The sequence below is a fragment of the Drosophila pseudoobscura genome, chromosome 2, assembly GCF_009870125.1.
Source record: "Drosophila pseudoobscura strain MV-25-SWS-2005 chromosome 2, UCI_Dpse_MV25, whole genome shotgun sequence".
In the NCBI taxonomy this organism is placed as follows: domain Eukaryota; kingdom Metazoa; phylum Arthropoda; class Insecta; order Diptera; family Drosophilidae; genus Drosophila; species Drosophila pseudoobscura.
The window spans coordinates 7,661,394-7,680,738 of NC_046679.1; the positions used below are offsets into that span (position 1 = coordinate 7,661,394).

At 49.1% G+C, this 19,345-nt stretch overlaps 2 protein-coding genes and 1 long non-coding RNA gene across 12 annotated transcripts; 2 read left to right on the forward strand and 1 right to left on the reverse strand.

The window, feature by feature from the left end:
- Positions 1–13: 13 nt before the first annotated feature.
- Positions 14–547, reverse strand: LOC6897004 (mitochondrial import receptor subunit TOM20 homolog). The gene has a single exon (XM_002137153.2). It carries the CDS (start codon positions 545–547, stop codon positions 14–16), a length of 534 nt encoding a protein of 177 aa, XP_002137189.2.
- Positions 548–1,425: 878 nt separating this feature from the next.
- Positions 1,426–17,945, forward strand: Rfx (regulatory transcription factor Rfx). 10 transcript variants are annotated; one of them, XM_003736324.3, is made up of 11 exons: positions 1,426–2,015; positions 6,477–7,011; positions 7,068–7,431; positions 14,124–14,202; positions 14,405–14,630; positions 14,718–14,885; positions 15,018–15,464; positions 15,524–15,826; positions 15,917–16,231; positions 16,298–16,666; positions 16,731–17,945. In XM_003736324.3, exons 2-11 carry the CDS (start codon positions 6,712–6,714, stop codon positions 16,860–16,862), a joined length of 2,703 nt encoding a protein of 900 aa, XP_003736372.3. In that variant the 5' UTR covers positions 1,426–2,015; positions 6,477–6,711; the 3' UTR covers positions 16,863–17,945. The 10 variants fall into 10 exon arrangements, with proteins under 10 accessions (XP_003736372.3, XP_015038697.2, XP_033241695.1 ...); XM_015183211.2 differs by having other exon boundaries at positions 1,426–1,848; positions 1,903–2,015; positions 14,405–14,885; XM_033385804.1 differs by having other exon boundaries at positions 1,426–1,848; positions 1,903–2,015; positions 6,480–7,011; positions 14,405–14,885.
- LOC117185644 (uncharacterized) lies at positions 7,438–8,078 on the forward strand. Its single transcript, XR_004471112.1, has 2 exons — positions 7,438–7,744; positions 7,833–8,078. It is a non-coding gene; the product is annotated as an uncharacterized lncRNA (long non-coding RNA).
- Positions 17,946–19,345: the final 1,400 nt, after the last annotated feature.

Consider the following 19,345-nt stretch of genomic DNA (forward strand, 5'->3'; position numbering starts at 1 on the left):
TAGGAGAGGTGCTCTAGAGCCCTGCCTCTTGGGCTGCCGCCGTAACTGCCGCTGCCACTTCTCCGGGCTTCGAGGTGGACGTGCCACTGCTCATGCTAGTCCTGGTGGTGTCGTAGCTGGACGTCTCACTGTAATCCTCGCTGCTGCTGCCGCTGCGCTGGTTCAGCTCGTGCAGCCGCATCATCAGCGGACGGAACAGCACCTCCGGGAGATTGGCCTGGAGCATCTCCAGCAGGGCGCCCGGGTGCGTGCACAGCATTATGGCGTTGCAGAGGTGAGTGAGGCCCTCGTCCACGCTACCCTCTTTGATGTGGCGCTCGCCCTTCTTCACCTCCTCGACGAAGTGCATCTGCATCACCAGGTCTTGGTCGTCCTCTTCGTTGTCGTCGGCTGCTCCGGCCTGTCCAGTGCCACCTCCCAGCTGACTCATTGCCTGCCGCATGCGACGCTCGTGCACCCTCTTCTTGTAGTCCGGCGCCCTAGTGCGCTTCCGGTCAAAGTAGAAACAGTAGCCAATGAAGAGGGCACCGGCCGTGCCCAGAGCCATCAATTTAACCGATCCCAACGACGCCATTTGCGAACAAAAATCACTCTTCAAATTTACCGAAGAAACGAAATTAAAATTTATGAAAAGCTAGTTTAACTACAAATTAAATTTTGGAACAAAAAAGGTAGGAAACGTTCTGGGAAGTCTTTTGTGTTTGAATGTAGGACTGTGCTGGGTTAGGAATTATACATCTCCATGGGATAAACCTTTCAAGTCCGGAAATTTCAAGGCTGAGTCGATGTTTTGTGTTACTATTTTTTTTTATTGAGAGTTTTCTGATATTTTATGCTCTTAAAGATGTCCCTCGGGCACAGATCTTGATGCCCATCCCCCCAGGAACCCCAGAAAATGCGGTAGCAACAGAAAAGAAAAAGAAACAACAGTCATACAATACGTATTTATTGCTTCGTTTTTTGCCCTAGTCGATGTTGTTTTTGCTGCTGATTCGCATTATTAATTAGCCAACAATGCGCAATAAGTTGATCACGTTTTGTTGGCGGTGAAAAAACGGCACGGAAATGCCTGGCAAGCTAGCAAATGATTGACAATGACCAGCAGCACTAATGGCAGGAGCATATTAATAGTTAAATCATCTTCAAAGTTGTCGAAAGCTTAAGGAGAGGGGAGAGGTGGCAGTAAAACATAAAAATTTTCAAATTTAAAACAACCGCCAAACGTAAAAATGGCCTGTGCACCGTTTACCAGCACTAAATGTTGCAAATTTGGAATTTCCATAGAAATTTGTTCAGTAAATGTTGCAGAAGAGAATGTTGCGAAATTGTAATTTTCATACATGTTGCAGCGTTTACGGTCACGCTGAAAATATGTATTTTTCCGGTAGTTTTAAAAGTATTTTTATTTGAAAATAATGCATTTCTGTGGTATTTTTGCGCTTTCGGTTAACGGTCACATGCGCCATATGATTTTGTTTTGACTTTTTTTTGTTTTTTTCAAAAAAACTCGTGCAAAATGTTTAATTTATTAATTAGCTAGTAAGAACCCGTGCAATAACTAGTTTTAGAATAGCCACCCCCATCGGTGACTGACCTGGCCAGCGATTGACCACCCCAGCGGGAGCGTGATTCGGCCTTTTTGGGGGCCAGAATCATGCTAGCGGCCGCGGCCGAGCACTGTCTGTTGTTGTTGTTGTTGCTGTTGTTGTTCGTGTCGCCTGTTGCCAAGCAACGAAAAACGCAAACACAACAAGTTACGGTTACGTCGCTGCTCGGGCCACTTCCTTCCGGTCCCATTTTTGCGCCGTAATACAGTTTGCCACGTTCTCCAACTGCACGGAACCCCGAGTAACCAGTTTGCAATCTATTCCCCCAAACAAAAACCAAAGAAATTTCTTTAAGGAATACCAGGAGTCGTTAGAGGAGTATTCCCGTTCGGAGGAACATTGGATGTACCTGGAAACTGGAGCACAGCTCCGGGAGGATACTCTTTGGATACTTACCACGACGCCATGGTGAGTTCTAGAAGGAGTCCGTTTGTCCGTGCTACCTGCTACCTGCCCCATGCCCCATGTCCCCTCTGTAATTATGAAGAAAAACTTTCGAGTGCCGCAAATAAAAGATCAAAAGCGAGGACAACTTTTCTCATTTCGTAGCTTTTTGAACGCACTGCGGGGGAATTTAACGAATTTCCACTGATGGAGAAAATGAGAAAATTAGCCAGTCAGCCAGCCAGCCAGCAAGCCAGCGGTTTTTCATTTACACGCTTTCCCAAGGCTCCGCTCAGGTCGCAGACTCTCAGCCATTTAGAGACAATTAAGTCGAGTCCTGGTCGTGGTCGAACAGCCAGAAACAACCCACCCTGCCAGGGGCGGGACGGTACGGTACGCACATGTGCCACCGCGCACCCGCCCTCGCATCCGTGTCCTTATCCATGTGGCGTGTGCGCCACTGCCACAGACACAGACACTGGCACAGCCACAGCCACAGCCATGGCCATGGCCGGTTGCACATTACACCGCGTTCGGCCGCCAGGTGTAAGCCTGGCATCTCAGTGCGCATTTCCGCTTTGCTGCCTCGCACTGCCGCCGTCCTGCTTGACTGACTCTGTCCCGATCCCGCTCCCCCTTCCGCCAGCACCAAAAGTGGAAAACCAAGAGAACAGCCAAGGGGCAGGGGGCAGGAGCGAACGCACGCCAAGCGAACGCCCGCCTTATTACATTCCCATGTCAGCGTCGTCATCATCTTCATTTGATGAGTGGACGGGCGGACGGACGGACGTCCATTCTCATAAATGTCAATGTCAATTTGTCCATCAGATGTTACGGAAATTTCAGTTCTAGATGAGAATGAACGTGGGTTGCTTTTGCAGGTTATAGAACTTAAAGGAAATTCCTCACAAAAACAATAGAATTAAGCTTAAACATCAAGCCTTAGTTGTGGCTTCAAAAAATTCTATCTTTCGAGGGAAAGCTTCAGATAAAATTACAAATGGATCTATCATTGTTACGGGAGATATATTTATTTACATTAATTTATTTTCAAAGGCTATAACTTTGGAATTCTTATTTGGTATCTGGAAGATATGGTCATTCTCTATAATTCTGCGTTTTTAGTTGTCTCGTATCTTTAAAATTATGTCTGGGGGGAGAGCGGGGCGAAATTTTTCAAATACACTTGAAACAGTGTAATATCACAGGAGTCTAGATACAATATTGGGTTGCTCCATCTCTTCTAGAGCTTATAGCTCTTATGGAACTAGACGCCAAAAAAGTAGGATATGGCTTTATGAACTCGGCTATTCATGCTGATCAAGAATATATATACTTTATGGGGTCGGAAACGTTTCCTTCTGGGTGTTAGACACATCCACTGTCCCACAAATCGCATATACCAATAAACCCCTATATTCTATCTGAGTATTGGGTATAGAAATCGAATATCTAATAAGTACTGCCGAAAATGTTATTTTCAAAGCAGTAATCAAGAAATCATAATCATATTATAAACATTTTTGTGTGTACCAATCTGTGGTCTTATGGACCAAACCAGTTATAAGTTTGTGTCGGTTTACAAGGAAGAAGAAACATTAATCCTCAAATGTCTTAGGTTCTTCAGATAGATACAAAATATACAGATACATAATCAATTCTATTCCATTAGGGCACATTCCTTGATTCGCTGTGCAAGTATCCCCTAAGTGAACGGACACATTCGTTACGACAGTAGACCACCAATTTTGATCAGAAATATATCAATATTAAAGGAAAACATTTAACAGATGGAATATTTGTATATTTCTGCTTGAAAACAGAAGTTTAGAAAATTTCCTGGGCACTTCTGATGTAAGATCCCAGTGGATCCACCTCGAAGGTGTATAGAAGAATGCCACAAATTCGTAACCAATTGAAACCCGTTGAAGATAAGCCTTGAAAGATACAAATCTATCTTCAATTCGCAATCGCTTAAAGGCGGAGAGAAATATTTGAATTAGCATAAATTACACATAAAATATCAATCACCTGCCAGGCACGCATATGCCACGGGCTTGCATTCAGCAGACACATGTGTCACGGCCTGACAAAGGATTCCACCCACCTGGAGCTGCTGCAGTCGCAGTCGCAGTTGCAATACGAAACATGTAAAGAAAGCGTCACGCTCTCTGGGCTTCAGTCTCCCTGTTCCTATGCCAACGCAGCTGCCATCGGAGCTGCCTCCTCCGAGATCCTTCACGGAGTGCGGGGCTCAGGGGTAGGTGGACACTCCGAAAAGGGGTCAATGCCATGGGCCAAAATGCAGCCAGCTATGCACCCACTCACACACACACACAGGCAAACCCTCGTCATGTGTCCTTTTATTTAACGTTTCAAGCACTCGTATCTTTCGCTCTTTTGCTCTCCTTCTGGAGCCGACCAGCCATGTGCATTGTGTTCGTAAACCGCCTCATTTCAGGGTCCATTATATTCCATCACCGAATTCAAATGAATTTCCCTCTCGCTCTGGCTGCAGCAGGCACCAACACCAGCGCAGCGTTTTGACCGATTCCCTATTACCAAAACTATCAACCCCCTATGGCATTGTCATTGCCAATGGCTCTGGCTCTGGCTCTGGCACTAGTTCTGGCTGCTGCTGCTGCTGTTGGCCCTGGCTCTTGGCCAGTTCAGGGAAAAACTTTTCCCCATGTTGTAGTTGCATTTACACGCTCAAACAAAGCGCAGCCAACGGGTTGAACCGCACTAGAAAAACAATAGAATATTGTGTATATAGAAACGTTTAAACCCAAGCGGAACTCTCTTCGAAGGTATACAACATCCACATGGAAATCCCCAAAGAAGGCTCTCTACAAAATAGAAACAAATCTGCCCGAAAAAACACACAAGTTATTTGATCAATAATTTGCCATTTGCGCGTCCTTAGTGATTTATGTGTGTGTGTAAAGTGTATGTGTGTGTGTGTGTGTGTGGGTGTGTCGTGACTGGAAAACTTCCCTCAAAAGCTGCACTTTTCACGCGTCAAAATTTATGAGCTTCGGCCCGCGCGTCGTTTGATTTGTGCACTGAAAGCCCCGGCACTTTGCATTTCCGACCCAGGGCGGGACAACGCATTAGACTGGGCCCCCAGTCCCCCTGCCACCGCCGAAAAAGAACTCCCGACGGTTCCTGGACTTCGTTTATTGTTTATAAACAACAACTCCAGCTCGACGTGACGTATGCCGGGTCGTTTGTTCTGTCCCTGCTCCCACCTACCACCTACCACCTACCAACTGCCACCATCGTTCCCGTCTAGCTTATGGGAATACCCCTTTGGGATGGACGGACGGACGGCTTGACGTATACGTTTACGTTGACGTTGCCAGCGGCATTCTCCACCAGACTTATTTACTTTGAGCCGGTTGCCCTGAGAACAAGTGCATGAGAGCCAGTGCCCCCAAGGAAAAGCGCTTGCAAGAAGTGTGAAAATGTGAACCAACACCAACACCCAACACGTCAGGCATCAGGCAGAGGAAAACGCAATTAAAAGTCATCTCTGTCATTGGGAAAACATAATTAAATCACAGAAAAGTGGAGACAGTGTCAGAATTGATTAACTTTTGCATCCATAAGCCATAAACTGAGAAAATATTAAGAAAATAATAAGCAAAGCAAAGCAGAGCAGACATGAATGCCCTTAATTAATGATGATATTGAATCGGTTCGATTCATAAGAGAGTGAAATGTGTATTACACGCCTGAGTCCATGATTGATTCCGAGCTGAACAATTGGCCATTTTCGTTCGTTTAATTGGCCAGGGGCGTCGTAGCCTACGAGTCTGCAAAGGTGTGTGGGATTATGTAAGTGCTCCACCCCCACCCCCCACGGGAGCTGAGAGAGATTTGTATAGAACTTTCCCACCCACAGAAACTTTCTTCTTAGATCTAATGGCGCCTTTCCTTTCGGCACTTGACTACGCTCCTGTTTTCGGTGGAATCCCCCCGATTGCTGGCCCCCAAATGTATGCTACACAAAAGATGCCGCAAGAATTGCAGGCAAATCAAAATGGCGGCCAAAAATACCTTTGTTTGAGGGATATATGCATACAGTGAACCCTTAGAGCGAGGCCTCGTGCCAGAGACCCTCCTGGAAGCTGTCGCCCAACTGGGGTCTCACTGTACTCGGTACAGATATATTTATACACCATTTTTTATGTTGCTGCTGCTGCTGCTGCGCAGAGAACAAAGCCGCCGAGGAAATCAAAGCAGGAAGAAAATACCTGAGAAAAGTTTAATTTCATAGCAACGCCCCAGCGGAAGCAGCACCCACCACCAGCCAGCACTCGGCTAGGGGAGGGGGCGGTGGGTGGTGGGGCAGGCAACAAAAGATTCCTGGGGGGGGGCGGGGAGAGGCGGATGATGGGTTGATGCTTGCTTTATTGAGGACCTGCTGCTTGAGGCCAGCATATTATCCACACAAATTGATGAATTTCACTTTCATTGCAGCAGCCACGAGAGGAGAGGAGTGGAGAGTAAAGGAAACCCAAAGAATCAGGAAAATAACTACACCTAAGCACCGCCATTGCCTTACGTCCGGAAAGGGACAGCAAACAGAGGGAAGAACAGGATAGAACGAGAGAGAGAGAGCAATTTCACACCGAAAGTGCAACGAGAGGAGAGTAGAGGAGGAAGAAGTCTTAGTGACAGCTAAACAAAGTAGAATATATAGAACTGTAAGCAAATGACCACGCGCCTGGCACCCCAACGACAGTTCATCATCTCGACGCGCTCTGCCGTGGCCAGTGCCAGCGCCAGCGCCGTCGTTGTGGATGCCATCCAGGCGGAGCCAGCGGAGGAGCTGCAGCAGCTGCCGGATGATGTGCTGACCGTCGAGGTGGAGAACACCAACACCAACAGCAACAACAACCTCCCAACCGCTGCGACCTCCGTAACGACATCGCCCACGCATGCCGAGCAGTTCGAGTTCTGCACGGAGGATGGTGTTGTTGTCTCCGGCACCCTGGAGGATGTTATGACCCAGGTAAGTCCCTGCCTGCCCTGCAAACCTGGCCGAAGCTAACTCTGTGTTCCCGTCAGAACTGCCAGCTCCTGCAGAAGAAACTAAGCGAAGGCGACGACTCTGTGACGGGCACCGCAACCGGAGCCGAGCAGCTGGAGGTGATACGCGTCGTACTGCCCATGGATGCCAGCGACTCGAGCAACGAGGCCCACATGCCCATCCACGGACATGTGGTCAACTGCAGCAGCGACATCGGAGGCACCATCACCACCACAGAGCCGAATGGCAGCACCATCACCCATTCCATACCCCTACACAGCATGGCCGACCTGAGCGCCATCAAGAACGGCGTCGATCTGGCCCAGCAGGTGGCCAATGGCCAGGTGACCGTGGTACAGGCCACCGAGGATGATGACGGCACGCCATTCATCACCGTTACGGGTGCGTACTAGCTTTAGGCGGATTTAATGGATGTTCCAAGCAATGGAAAGATATATTCCTGCTAGATTGCACATTTTATTAGGATATTTCTTAGTTATCATCTATGTCTAAGCCGATGGAAAGCTATATCCTTGGCAGTCCGTATTGTGTTAGAGAAGAGAGATCTTCTAAGGCGTTGACAGGTATTTTCTAGTAGGAGTCTCCCTAGGATTAAGCTAGAGAGAATGTGGCACATCAAAACGCGCCCTTTGCTGCTAAGCCACACTGCGAGAGAGCCAGTGAATGCAACGCAAAGGAGTCACCCACGGAAATGGTATTTTATTTCTGCTTTTACGAATTGAATATACCCCTCCACCCTCTTTGACCTGTCGTCAGTGATAAAAATACCTATTCCCTCGTAGATTTTGCACGTATTTTGTACGGATTATGGTTGACAATCCAAACGGTTGCATTCGTTACATGGCTGAAAAGTATCTACTGATGAAATGTCTGCAAAAAATGATGATGGCCAGACATTTTTTTTAATGAGCGCCGAAAAAAACACTTGCAATTCGCTTTATTCCGATTTATTCGGGGTTACAGCAGCGAACAGAGCAGGAAAAAATCGGGGGAATTCCCGAGAAGGAAACAAAATCAAAACTGAAACAGAAACAGAATCCGAAACCGAATGAAGGATGGCACAGGACGGGACGAATCCAATGGCTGCACTTGCATCAAAGCGGAAACCAACAGGAAACAGCCAACAGAAAACAACAAACAGCAAAAGTCGCGGCTTTGGAAACAAACGTAATGACAGGATCAGCATGTCCTGTCCCCTGAGAGGGGGCAGGGAGCGGGGAGGGGATTGAAATTGTGAGATGAAAATAAGGGACCAGCTTAAAATCCGGCGCTTTTAAACGCTTGCTTGATATCACAATTAAAGCGACTTAATTTGAAAACTGAAACGAGCAGAGATGAGGGCGGACAGGGACCTTCGCACAGATAGGACAGGCAGAGGATACGATGAATGGGTGGTTGGATGGCTGGGCGCGCACCCCGTGGCGGATGATGGGCCGGCCGTGCTACCTGTGTCCGTGGCACGTGCAAAACAAAGTAACAAAGCGCCGCGAGAGGCACACATTTGTGGCAAAGTGCAGCTGGGATGGACTTAGCTGAGAGTGATATCTGCCGCTGCCCCTGCTGCTGCCGCTGCTGCGGCACACGTAATTATTATATTCCACTCGAGTGCCGCACAATGAATTAATCGAGATTACACTTTTGGTGAGGAACTATCTCCGGCCGGGATCACAGCCAGAGCCAGAGCCCCGAAAAGGGTCGAATGTTTGCCCTGGTACTTGATTTTATTAGCGGACAAATTACCACCACCCCGACAGGACAAACATCCTAGTAATCACAACAAATTGAGAGGGCTTCACCGATGAGCACTCGAGGAGGGTGATACGCTCCTCACGTGGATGAGACGACGACTCACTAATAACCGCCCGCTGACAGCTAAGACCTTCGAAGGGGCATGGCCACTTTTCCATTCATCTGAGGCTGGTTACGGGGATAGAGTATGCCTGCTTCGTGCTGCCTCTGATTGAGTGAGTGGGCAGCAGTCCACCTTTTGATACAGTATATTGTATTGTATTGTATTTTTCAATTGATACGGATTTGCTAGGTCCTCATCGAATCGACGAGGCGGAAGACGGCGCTGAGCTTAAAATGTAATAACGACAGCAACTAAAAATAGAAAAAGTACGAATACAAAACGGGAATCCATACCAGTTGAAAGAGCTGCAATGGCATTGAATGGGTAGAAAGGTGGTTGGCCTGTGTAGGGAGGGGAAGGGGGTTTCCCAGTTCCTAGTTTTAGTCAGGGAAAATCAGCATATGCCGGTCTTCTTTTAATTGTGCCAAAACGGAAAAAAGTTGTTTGGGTAAAATCAAGATAAACGGAAATTCATTTAATAAAAGCGAGTCGCAGTTCATAATTTTCATGGAGCAAGGGCTATCTCGGAAAGGGCATCAAAGCCAAAGCCAGGGAAGCTCTACAAAGGACACCTCGTCATGGCTCATGGCCCAACCCCATCCAATGCTGCGGCTCATCCCTTCCGACTCCGACTCCGACAGAAAGGTTAATTGTTTGTTGATGTTGTCGTAGATGTTGCAGGATAAGCTGCAGTTGTCCCCTGCCATCTCTCCCTCTACCGTCGCACTTGTCTATCCTCGTTATCCTGGCAATTTGTGTTCAACTTTTCTACTTGTTGTTGTGGATGCTCTTGCTACCTCCTCCTGCCAGCCTGCCAGCCACTCGAATGCTGCCTGCCTCTGTCCTCTGGCCGTACTGGGAAAATCGACAAGTGGCAAAGATGGCTCCAAAATTGATAAGTTGATAATGTAATAAACCGTTCGAAGGGACGATATTGGACCATATTGAAGAGCAGGGACATTCAAAGGGTAGACCTTATCTTGGCCTTGTTTATGTTATGATTGAAAGTCCAGGCTTATATCTGATGGTTATTGTAATTCGGAGGCAGTACAACAAAAGCAACAGCAAAGAAAAATACCCCCTATCAGCGAATTGTGAGTCATGCACATGCACTGCATATTGTTTTGGTTCAAAGGCGAGTTTTGTATCTGTTTAAACCACGGCAAGAACAACAACAAAATACCCCCTATCAAAGAAATGGCAGTCATGCACACGCACTGCATATTGTTTTGATTGAAAGGCAACAACAAAATACCCCCTATCAGCGAATTGGGAGTCATGCACACGCACTGCATATTGTTTTTCCAAATCCCGGGCATTCGCTTGTACGTTCTGGCATCAATCATCATTCCGTGTCAATTGGGAGCACTTGGGAGCAAAGACTAAACCTATAAGAATGACTATTCGTTAACTTTCTATAAGATCATATGAAGATCTTTCGATCATCTGCTTTCCAGATGGGATTGAGTCGGGAGTCGGGTTTGTTTGAGTTCTGATTAAAAAAATTGGAGGCCAGGGTTAATGTATGATATTCCATGATGGATATACCTGATCTATGCACTGTTTTCATATGACACTGATGCCATATTCCTTCTAATTCTATCTCAGAATATACCATCTCTCCTAGCTCTTGTCTCTTGGCCCTTGCCTCTGAGCTCTCGGCTCTGATTAAAGCTTAAGCCAACATCGGCTGTACATGCCTTCATTCGGAATCTTCTTGTGTGCCAATCGACTTGATGTCAAAAGTCAATTATCAAAGCAAGCTTCCAGGCACTTCTTTCCATTTCCATTTCCCTTCCACTCAACCCGAAAGTCATTGAAAACCAAAATGTTTTGGTTAGAGTGCGGTCCAATTGAAAAAACCGCAAAAGATCTCGGCTCGACTGGGGGGCGCCACGGCTACAGGCTGCTGCGTAGCAGGCGAATGTGAATAGGTCCAGTCCACCCACACCTGCAGTGCTGCACCTGTATCACTGTCCTTCGCCTTTACATGACAGTGAGAGAGAGAGAGAGAGTGCCCGAGGGGCTGCCGTTAATATTTACTGTTGAGTGTGGCATGTGGCAAAGGCTCCCAACGGGGGGGGTGGGGTGGTGCCGGGAGCCCGCAAACTTTGAAGGGCCAAAATTAATATCTGAAATATGTCATACGTCCAACAGTCAAACTTGAACCGCTGACACCGAGGAGATGGAAGTGACCAGGAACAGGATAAGTGGCCGAAAAATGTGCCCTGACCACGGCAGCCAAATATGGAAAAATTCCACACACGCACACACACACGGAACATCGTCCATCGCTCCTTGCCAGCAGCCTCCACCAGAAACCAACCCTCTTGCAGCATGCCCCATGCCCCAGACGCCCAAAGACCCCAAGAAAGAGGGGAAGGGATGATGCGTGCAGGCAGCAAGCGATTTGGTTGGCCAGGAGACATCCACATCCGCAGCATCCTGTCCCGGCCCTGGCTCAGGGGTTGCTGAGAGCGAGAGAGAGAGAGCGCCGGGGGTGTCAGAGCGAGAGAGCAGGCGTCCTAGCAACCACCAAGGAGTCGGGGGGCCAGGCGACTGGGATTGGCCGAGCGGCGTTGCCTTGACGCCGGACGCCCTGTTGCCATCCCTGTCCCGCTCGGCACAGCATCCTCCTGCGCGACCAGACCACCACTTGTGCAGATCCCAGAAAGACGACTTTGAGCCCGGAATTAGCCGGCACCGCTTGAAAAATAATACCTGTTCGCGGGGTATAGGTCTGGGGGTTGGATTACTTGCTACAGCAGCCAGGCAGCCAGGCAACCACCCCCCCAGCGTGCGAGCAGCACCCCGGCAACCACCCAACCACCCACCCACTGCCGCAGCATCCGCCACCAAGCGTCGCCGTTGCCGCTGCCGTTGCCGTCGCCGTTGTTGTAATTTAATTCGTTGCTGCGCCGCCGTCGCCGTCGTCGTCGTCACCATCGCCATCGCCATCGCCATCGTCGTTGTCCTCATCATTATTTTCGAAGGCATATTGCTAGGATAACATTTGATTTTGGATTCAGTTGTAATTCTACCGTTCGTACGTACTGGCTGCTCCGTTTCCACGACGCCACAAGCCGCCATCCAGCAACCAGCATCCGCTTTCCATCCCAGTCCCGTTACTGTTACCAGTTCCTTGGCTCCCCGGTTCCCCCGGTTCCCGGTTCCCCGATCCCTGTTTCGGTTGCCAACGCCAGTCACAGATTTAACTTTCGCTCTCACTTTCGGCAGCAGCTCCTGTCGGGCTGTTGGGCAGTTGGGCAGTTGCCCAAAGCAACCGGGTCGCGTCTCGGCTTACAGCATCCTTGTCCTTGTCGCTGCCGCGTTCTTGTCCTCGTTCTCATCTGCATACGAATCCTTCTATGCCACATCCGGTCATGCGGTGGCTGTTTGTGTCAAGTGCCCGAGTGTCAAGCGTTGCAGTTACCCGCCAAGCGGTCCGGCCGGGATCAGCTCCGGGCCGCGCGGATCACATCTGAGAATCGGTTTTGGGTATCGGAGTGGAACCATTTCGCAAGCTCCTTTAGCCTTTCCAGCCAAACGAATGCATTCGCGGTACGGCTTTGACTATCAGACGCGTCACCACCAACAGCAGCAGCAGCAGCACCTGCACCATCATCACCAGCTCGAGTCGTCGCCGCTGAACTACACGAATCTCCTCGAGAAGTGCCGCTGCAAGCAGTCGCTGCCAGTCAGCGCCACCCAGCCGCCGCCGCCGACACTGCCACCCGCCCAGCTCCAGCTGCAGCTGCACCATCATCATCACCACCATCATCACCAGACGTTCGTGGCCACGGCCAGTGCCGCCGCCTGCTACAGCAGCTCCTCGACCATTGAACCTGCGGCTGGCTCCCCAGCATCCGCAGCCTCGTTCTCCACAGCCGCAGCCTCCTGTGCGGCCGCCTCCAACTCGGTCTCGGCGGGTCTGGGCACCAGCACAGGCTCTGTGGCGAATCTATCCGCTACAACCACAACCATGTACCACCACCACCACAGACGTCACAACAATTTGTCCTATTGCGGTGGTAAATATCCAGAGATACTCGTATATGTTCCCTCCTCCCTGTCCCCCCTTTGGTGCTGCATCCGTGTCTGCGACACGTTGCACAGGTGGCAAGAGCCCGTGTCAAGTGCCCGCTCGACTGTGGCCAAATTAACAAAGTGGTAAGGCAAATGTTCGGTATCTGGAGAGTTTTCTTCGAACCAATACGAACATTTCCTACGTTGATTGAGTCAAAAGGATAGTTTCAAAAGGATAGTTTCTCCCATCCTTCTGGCTCCAAGTTTCGGCTTCAAGTTTAAGTAAACTCTAGGGTATTATACGCGCTTTTCCACACAAATTGAAAGGCTTATTTTAAGTGATAGAATATGTATTTTCTTCGTGTTTGGTTCCCTTGTGATTTATGGGCATATCTTTCATATGAATCATGGCTTAAAGTATGTGTTCTTTGCGGAAGTAATGATCCTAAACATACATATGTTTCTTGGATCTTGTCATAACTAGAGCTCTTAATGCTCTTCTTTATATAGATTTTATTGGATTGAATGGTTATAAGTTATCAGAGAACATGATAAAGCACTCCTTGCTATCAGGGACTAGATGTGGCACAATAATCCACATCAAAATCCTTCGAAGTATAGACTTTGCATCGTGGATTCTACAAGTCTTTGCTGCTATGGAAACATCAGCTACACAATTCTAATATACCCCTATACCCATAGCCAGAAATATGTGCTTATTTCTGGTATTTTAGGGCATAAGTGGGCCCACTTTTTGAGTTTGCGAATCGAGAAGCAATCACACATTGCGCGTACTTTGTTTTTACATTCTTGGGACCGACTGTCGGTCCCGCACACCTTTAGTACCGTCGTTGGTTGCCGAAGAATAAACCTCGGAGCAGTGGGTGCCGTTTCCACCGCTGTTTTAGAGTCAACAGCTCTGATATAGAAAGCAACTTGTTGGAATATCCTTTTAGAAATACGACACTATATCGTGTGTGTCCATGTATGCAGATATATTATAGTATTTCCTGCAAAAGATGTTGAAAGATTCTGTGTTTTCCTAAATACATAAATCTTTAATGTCTCTCCGTTTTGGGGCAGATTGCAAAATGCCGACGGCTAGTGCAGCCATCGACAAGGACCAATCCTTGGCCATAATCCGCATAGACAATATTTCTCTGCTAATCGTCTCGTTTCTCTGTTAAATTTCCAGTTTCCGGCCAGGAGCAGAACTACCAAGTGCAGTATGTGGACTCGGAGCTCTACCACAGCAACTCCAGCCAGACGCAAATGTAAGCAATTGAAACCATTAGAAACTCCAAAACCCCACAGAACAAGGGGAAATACTGCTCGTCCTCGTGCTCATACTCGTCCTCGTACTCGTACTCGTACAAGCTGAGCGATAAGAGATGAAATCGAAACACAGTTGACCCACACAGCACATGACAACGCTTGACCTTTCCGTTTTCGCCTCCGTTCCATCCCGTTCCACAGGACATATCCGTTCTGCCCGGTGGCCGACTACCAGGGCAATGGTCAGACATACTACTCGACCGCGTCGACGGGCCAGTATGCGGCGACGACGCAGTCGGCTGGGGGCAATACGGCGGGCAATGCGGCCCACTCCACGACGCTGCCCTACCTGGTGCCCGTGGAGGAGGGCCTGCTGCTGAACGGCTCCTCGCAGTCGCACAGCCGCGACTCGCCGCACAGCCTGACGGTGAGTAGGGAGCGGGGACGGGAGTGGGAGCCACCTGAGCCAACTGTGACTACATTGACTAACCCTTGGGCCACCCTTGGGCTGCAGCACGAGGTTGCCTACATCCAGGAGGCGCAGAGCACGCCCCAGACGCCCACCTCGACGACGACCACCAACTCGGCCAGCGGCGGCAGCCTCGGAACGGGCGGCGGTGGCGCCTCCCCCGATTCGGACCAGAGCGCGCTCGGCAACAGCAACAAGATTGCCTCGGCAACGGTAAGTAGTGGCCCCCACCTTTGGGGCGGGGGGATGGCATGGGTATGGGAATGGGGATACCCTGGTTACGCTCCGCCCTCCAGCAGCAGCAGCAGCATCAGCCATACTGACATCTCTCTCTGTCGCCGGCAGATCAAATGGTTGTCACGCAACTACGAGACGGCCGACGGTGTCAGCCTGCCCAGGTCCACCCTGTACAACCACTACATGCAGCACTGCAACGAGCAGAAGCTGGAGCCGGTGAATGCAGCCAGCTTCGGCAAGCTGATACGCTCCGTGTTCTCCGGCCTGCGCACACGTCGCCTGGGCACGCGCGGCAACTCCAAGTACCACTACTATGGCATCCGCATCAAGCCCGGCTCGCTGCTGAACCATCACTCCATGGAGGACTCCAAGTCGATGCACGGCTACGGGCCATCCTCCGGGGCCAACGGGGCCCTGGTAAGCGTCAGCAGCAGCACGTCCGGTCAAATGGCGGGCTCCAACGGCAGCGTGGGCATGGCCGGTTCCGCCGGCCAGCGGAACGGCACGTCCAAGAAGCACAGCTTCAAGCCCGAGACCTACGAGGCATGCATCCAAGTAAGCAACTCCTCCACACAAAAAATCGATTAAACGCCCTAATCCACTCCATTCCGCAGTACATTGGCGACGGTAGCAGCGCCCTGCCCTCGTTTCCGCCCATCGAGCTGAGCCACAGCTTCAGCAGCGAGCTCACGCTGGAGGATGTGGACACGTTCCGGGCACTGTACCGCGAGCATTGCGAGTCCTTTCTGGATGCCGTGCTGAATCTGGAATTCGGCACCGTGGAGTTTCTGCTGCGCGACTTCTGGCGGTCCAGCGACAACAACAACCTGGACGAGTGCGAGGAGGAGAAGTACTTGAGCAAGACAAAGCTGTATCTGTTGTGCCACTGCGCAGAAGTGCAAAAGTTCGTACGCGAGGTGGGTGCAATGGACGGACAAAAGCGCTTTCAACTCTAAGAAGGGCCATGGCTTTGAATAGTATCTGTATTTTATGTATTCTTTGAACAGGTGGACTATCAGTTCTACCAGAACACAGTGGATGTCATCATACCCGATGTGTTGCGCTCCATACCGAACGCCCTGACCCAGGCCATACGCAATTTCGCCAAGAACCTGGAGCTGTGGCTGTGCGAGAGCATGATGGGTGTGCCGGAGCAGTTGGCCCAGATCAAGACCAGCGCCGTATCCGCCTTTTGCCAGACGCTGCGTCGCTACACCTCGCTCAATCATCTGGCGCAGGCCGCACGAGCTGTGCTCCAGAACGGGGCCCAGATCTCCCAGATGTTGAGTGATCTGAACCGCGTGGATTTCCACAATGTGCAGGTGAGTCGAGCAACGAAATACAACGAAATTATTGGAGACTGAACAGCGCTCTTTGTGCCCGTGCAGGAACAGGCCGCCTGGGTGAGTCAGTGTGCCCCGGCTGTGGTTCAGAGATTGGAGAGCGACTTCAAGGCCGCCCTGCAGCAGCAGAGCTCGCTGGAGCAGTGGGCCAGCTGGCTGCAGCTCGTGGTCGAGTCGGCCATGGAGGAGTACACGGGCAAGCCGACATATGCGCGGGCCGCCCGCCAGTTCCTGCTCAAGTGGAGCTTCTACAGCTCGATGATCATCCGGGACTTGACGCTGCGCTCGGCCTCGAGCTTCGGCAGCTTCCACCTGATAAGGCTTCTGTTCGACGAGTACATGTTCTATCTGGTGGAGCACAAGATAGCCGAGGCGCAGCAGAAGACGGCCATAGCGGTCATATGCGAACGCATGGTAAGATTCCTTGGAATTGTACCCATAGCCCTCTTGATTCGCTAACAATCCCAATGTTCCCCAGAAGAAAGAGATGGACTTTGAATTCGAATGCCAGTTCGCGTACATCACCAGCGAAACGGAGCAGCAGAATACCCCCAGCTCGGTCAGCGGCGGGGATGTTGGCAACGAGGCGAAGCGACTGAAGCAGGAATGAGTTGCTATGGAAGTGGAAGCAGAAGCGGAAGCAGTGAAACTAGTATTCATAGTAGCCGAGTTTATGTAATCCGTAATTGTTATCCCGATCAGTGTGCACCTGTCCCCATGTCCCCATGTCTCCCTGTCACCCATATTCAGCTCTGCATTTAATAGTCAAACCGTGTGTTGTACGTATCCGTGTGTTAGTTTGTAGTCCTAAGTTCCCAGACCCTAAGCGTAGTCAGTCGATCAGTTTTAGTAGTAACATTTTAGGCAGACTCAAAGGACTCATAGCTTATGCAGAGGCAGCGCTAGCGCTGGCCGATGGGTGTGTTTGTATGAGTGAGCATTGCCCCCACATTGAAGTGAAGAGCCGTCCAGCAGGCAGGAGGCAACAGCAGGCGGCAGCAAGGCGCAAGCCGCAAGCAACGTCTGGCCTTGCCTGCCCGATCAACTGATCCGATCTGATCTCTGATCGATCCGTGTATTCATAAGATACATTTTAGTTTAAGTACATGTGCATTAATATCTGTAATTTACGTCTAATTGTCTACTGTCGTCTACTGTCTACGTCTACGTCTACGATAATGTTAGTTCCCTTTGTTTGTTTAAGAGAGAGCGGAGAATGCATCAGTTTTGTCTGGTTTCAACTATCTTGTATCTTGTATGTCACAGCGCACAGCGCACGGCGCACACTCGCACACATAGATACACAGATCACACACACAACCACATACACATGGAGCACCCACGCACACTGAAAGCGAAAGCGACAGCGACAGCGAAAGCTAGAGTTCGATTTTATAGATTTTAGCGAAACAGCTTGCTCAACGAATTAACAAAGTATCGGTATATCCAGCTCAAACCTAAGCTAAGTGAACAACAGGCCTTAAATGTGCAAAGATCAACACTCAATTTTGAAACAATACAATTTACCATATACCTTATACCTTATACTCTATATGTATATGTATATCTATATCTATATAGTATACAATGTGTAGACTAAGAAACATGAATGTAATATGTATATTTTAACTACAAGTGGATGCTCTGGGGGAGCAGCATACAATATATTTTAACAGAGGCGCTTTTCAAAGTATTTGATGCCATTTTATGTGTACGAGTACAAGATGCAAACGAACCAAAATACGATTTGCTTTGCACATCGAGTAACTAAGCGGATGCCTGCGTGCTCCATCCAACTGTCTAGTCCTAAAGCACACATCTGACATTATCCCTGCCTGGCACAAAAAAGAACGAACCAAATACCAACCACATACATATGTACATATTCGGCTCTTGACGAATCTGTCCGGTCTGGCAGGCGAATGGACGGCGACGGGCACAGTACACGTGCAAAAGCATGATATCAACACAGAGTTCCTCTCGCACGATTGTCCACTGTCCCGCCCACGCCTGCCACTCTGCCCAGGCAGCAAAGCTCAATTACGATCTGCTCAAAATGCAAATTGCTCAGCTAATACCTAAGTTTTATTGGTTGTTGAAGGAAAACAAATAACAAACTTTTGAAATGTCAAAACTATTTATATATGTGAAATAAAAATTGTCCTCAAAAAATAACCGAAACCGAAACATATCCTTGACCTGTAATCAATATTTATTGGAGGGTATAAACACGCTTCATACTTGTGTAGATAGCTTCGATCTGTGCGACCGCAAAGTGTCTACCCTTGATGGAATTGGGAGAAGTGTATCAATGATATTTTTATCGGAAAACTATTATAAATTCGGAGCAGCAAGCTTCAATAGCTTCATAGGATCCAGCTTCAATAGCTCCATACCTTATTGACACCTTGGACGCTTTAGATTCTGGAAAAGGGCTCGCAGAAAACCGATCCCTCGTACCTCACCAATTAGAAGTGGGATGTACTCGTGTTGTTAGTTTATTTGTTTACTTCTATTATAATGTTTGTTATTTCTACTCAAGCCCAGAGTTTTTATTTCTTCTTCTCTCAATTTCTTGTATGTTGTGTAAATGTAGCGCAGCACCCAACTCAATCTAACCACAAATGGGCTGCGTGGAGCTGTTTCGGAACTAATCGGACCTCAGCCCGAATAGGCAGAAGGCACACGCACCGCCGACCTGCAGGAGAATCGAATAAGTGTTGTAATAAATGGATAAATGGGTTTTTTACGTCTACCTTGTTTCCCCACATGCCGGGCAGTGTCTTCATAACCTCAGCACTCTCCTTTAGCGACTCCTTGCACACCTTGCATTTCGGATCGTCATCTTTCTGCAGCTCCTGAATCTTGCGGGCCGGTGGCATACCAATGCCCAGGTTCGAGGAGTCTGGCACGTCCTTATTGATGCCGCTATTTTTCGCCACCAGGTCGGCCTTCTCGACGATTTTCTTAATGTTGTCGGACATAATGCAAATCTTTTAAATCTTTTGAAAGTTTTTTTTCGGAAACCAAAACTGAAAACGTTTACGTTCGGAACAACTCCAAAATGAAAATGATTTTAGTAAAGGAAGCTAA

Coding starts and splice junctions, on each gene's coding strand:
- Rfx (XM_001358159.4), top strand. CDS start 6,712: ATGACCACGCGCCTGGCACCCCAACGACAGTTCATCATCTCGACGCGC. Junction 14,203..14,404: donor AACTCCAGCCAGACGCAAAT/GTAAGCAATTGA, acceptor CCCGTTCCACAG/GACATATCCGTTCTGCCCGG. Junction 16,232..16,297: donor TGGATTTCCACAATGTGCAG/GTGAGTCGAGCA, acceptor GTGCCCGTGCAG/GAACAGGCCGCCTGGGTGAG.
- LOC6897004 (XM_002137153.2), bottom strand. CDS start 547: ATGGCTCTGGGCACGGCCGGTGCCCTCTTCATTGGCTACTGTTTCTAC.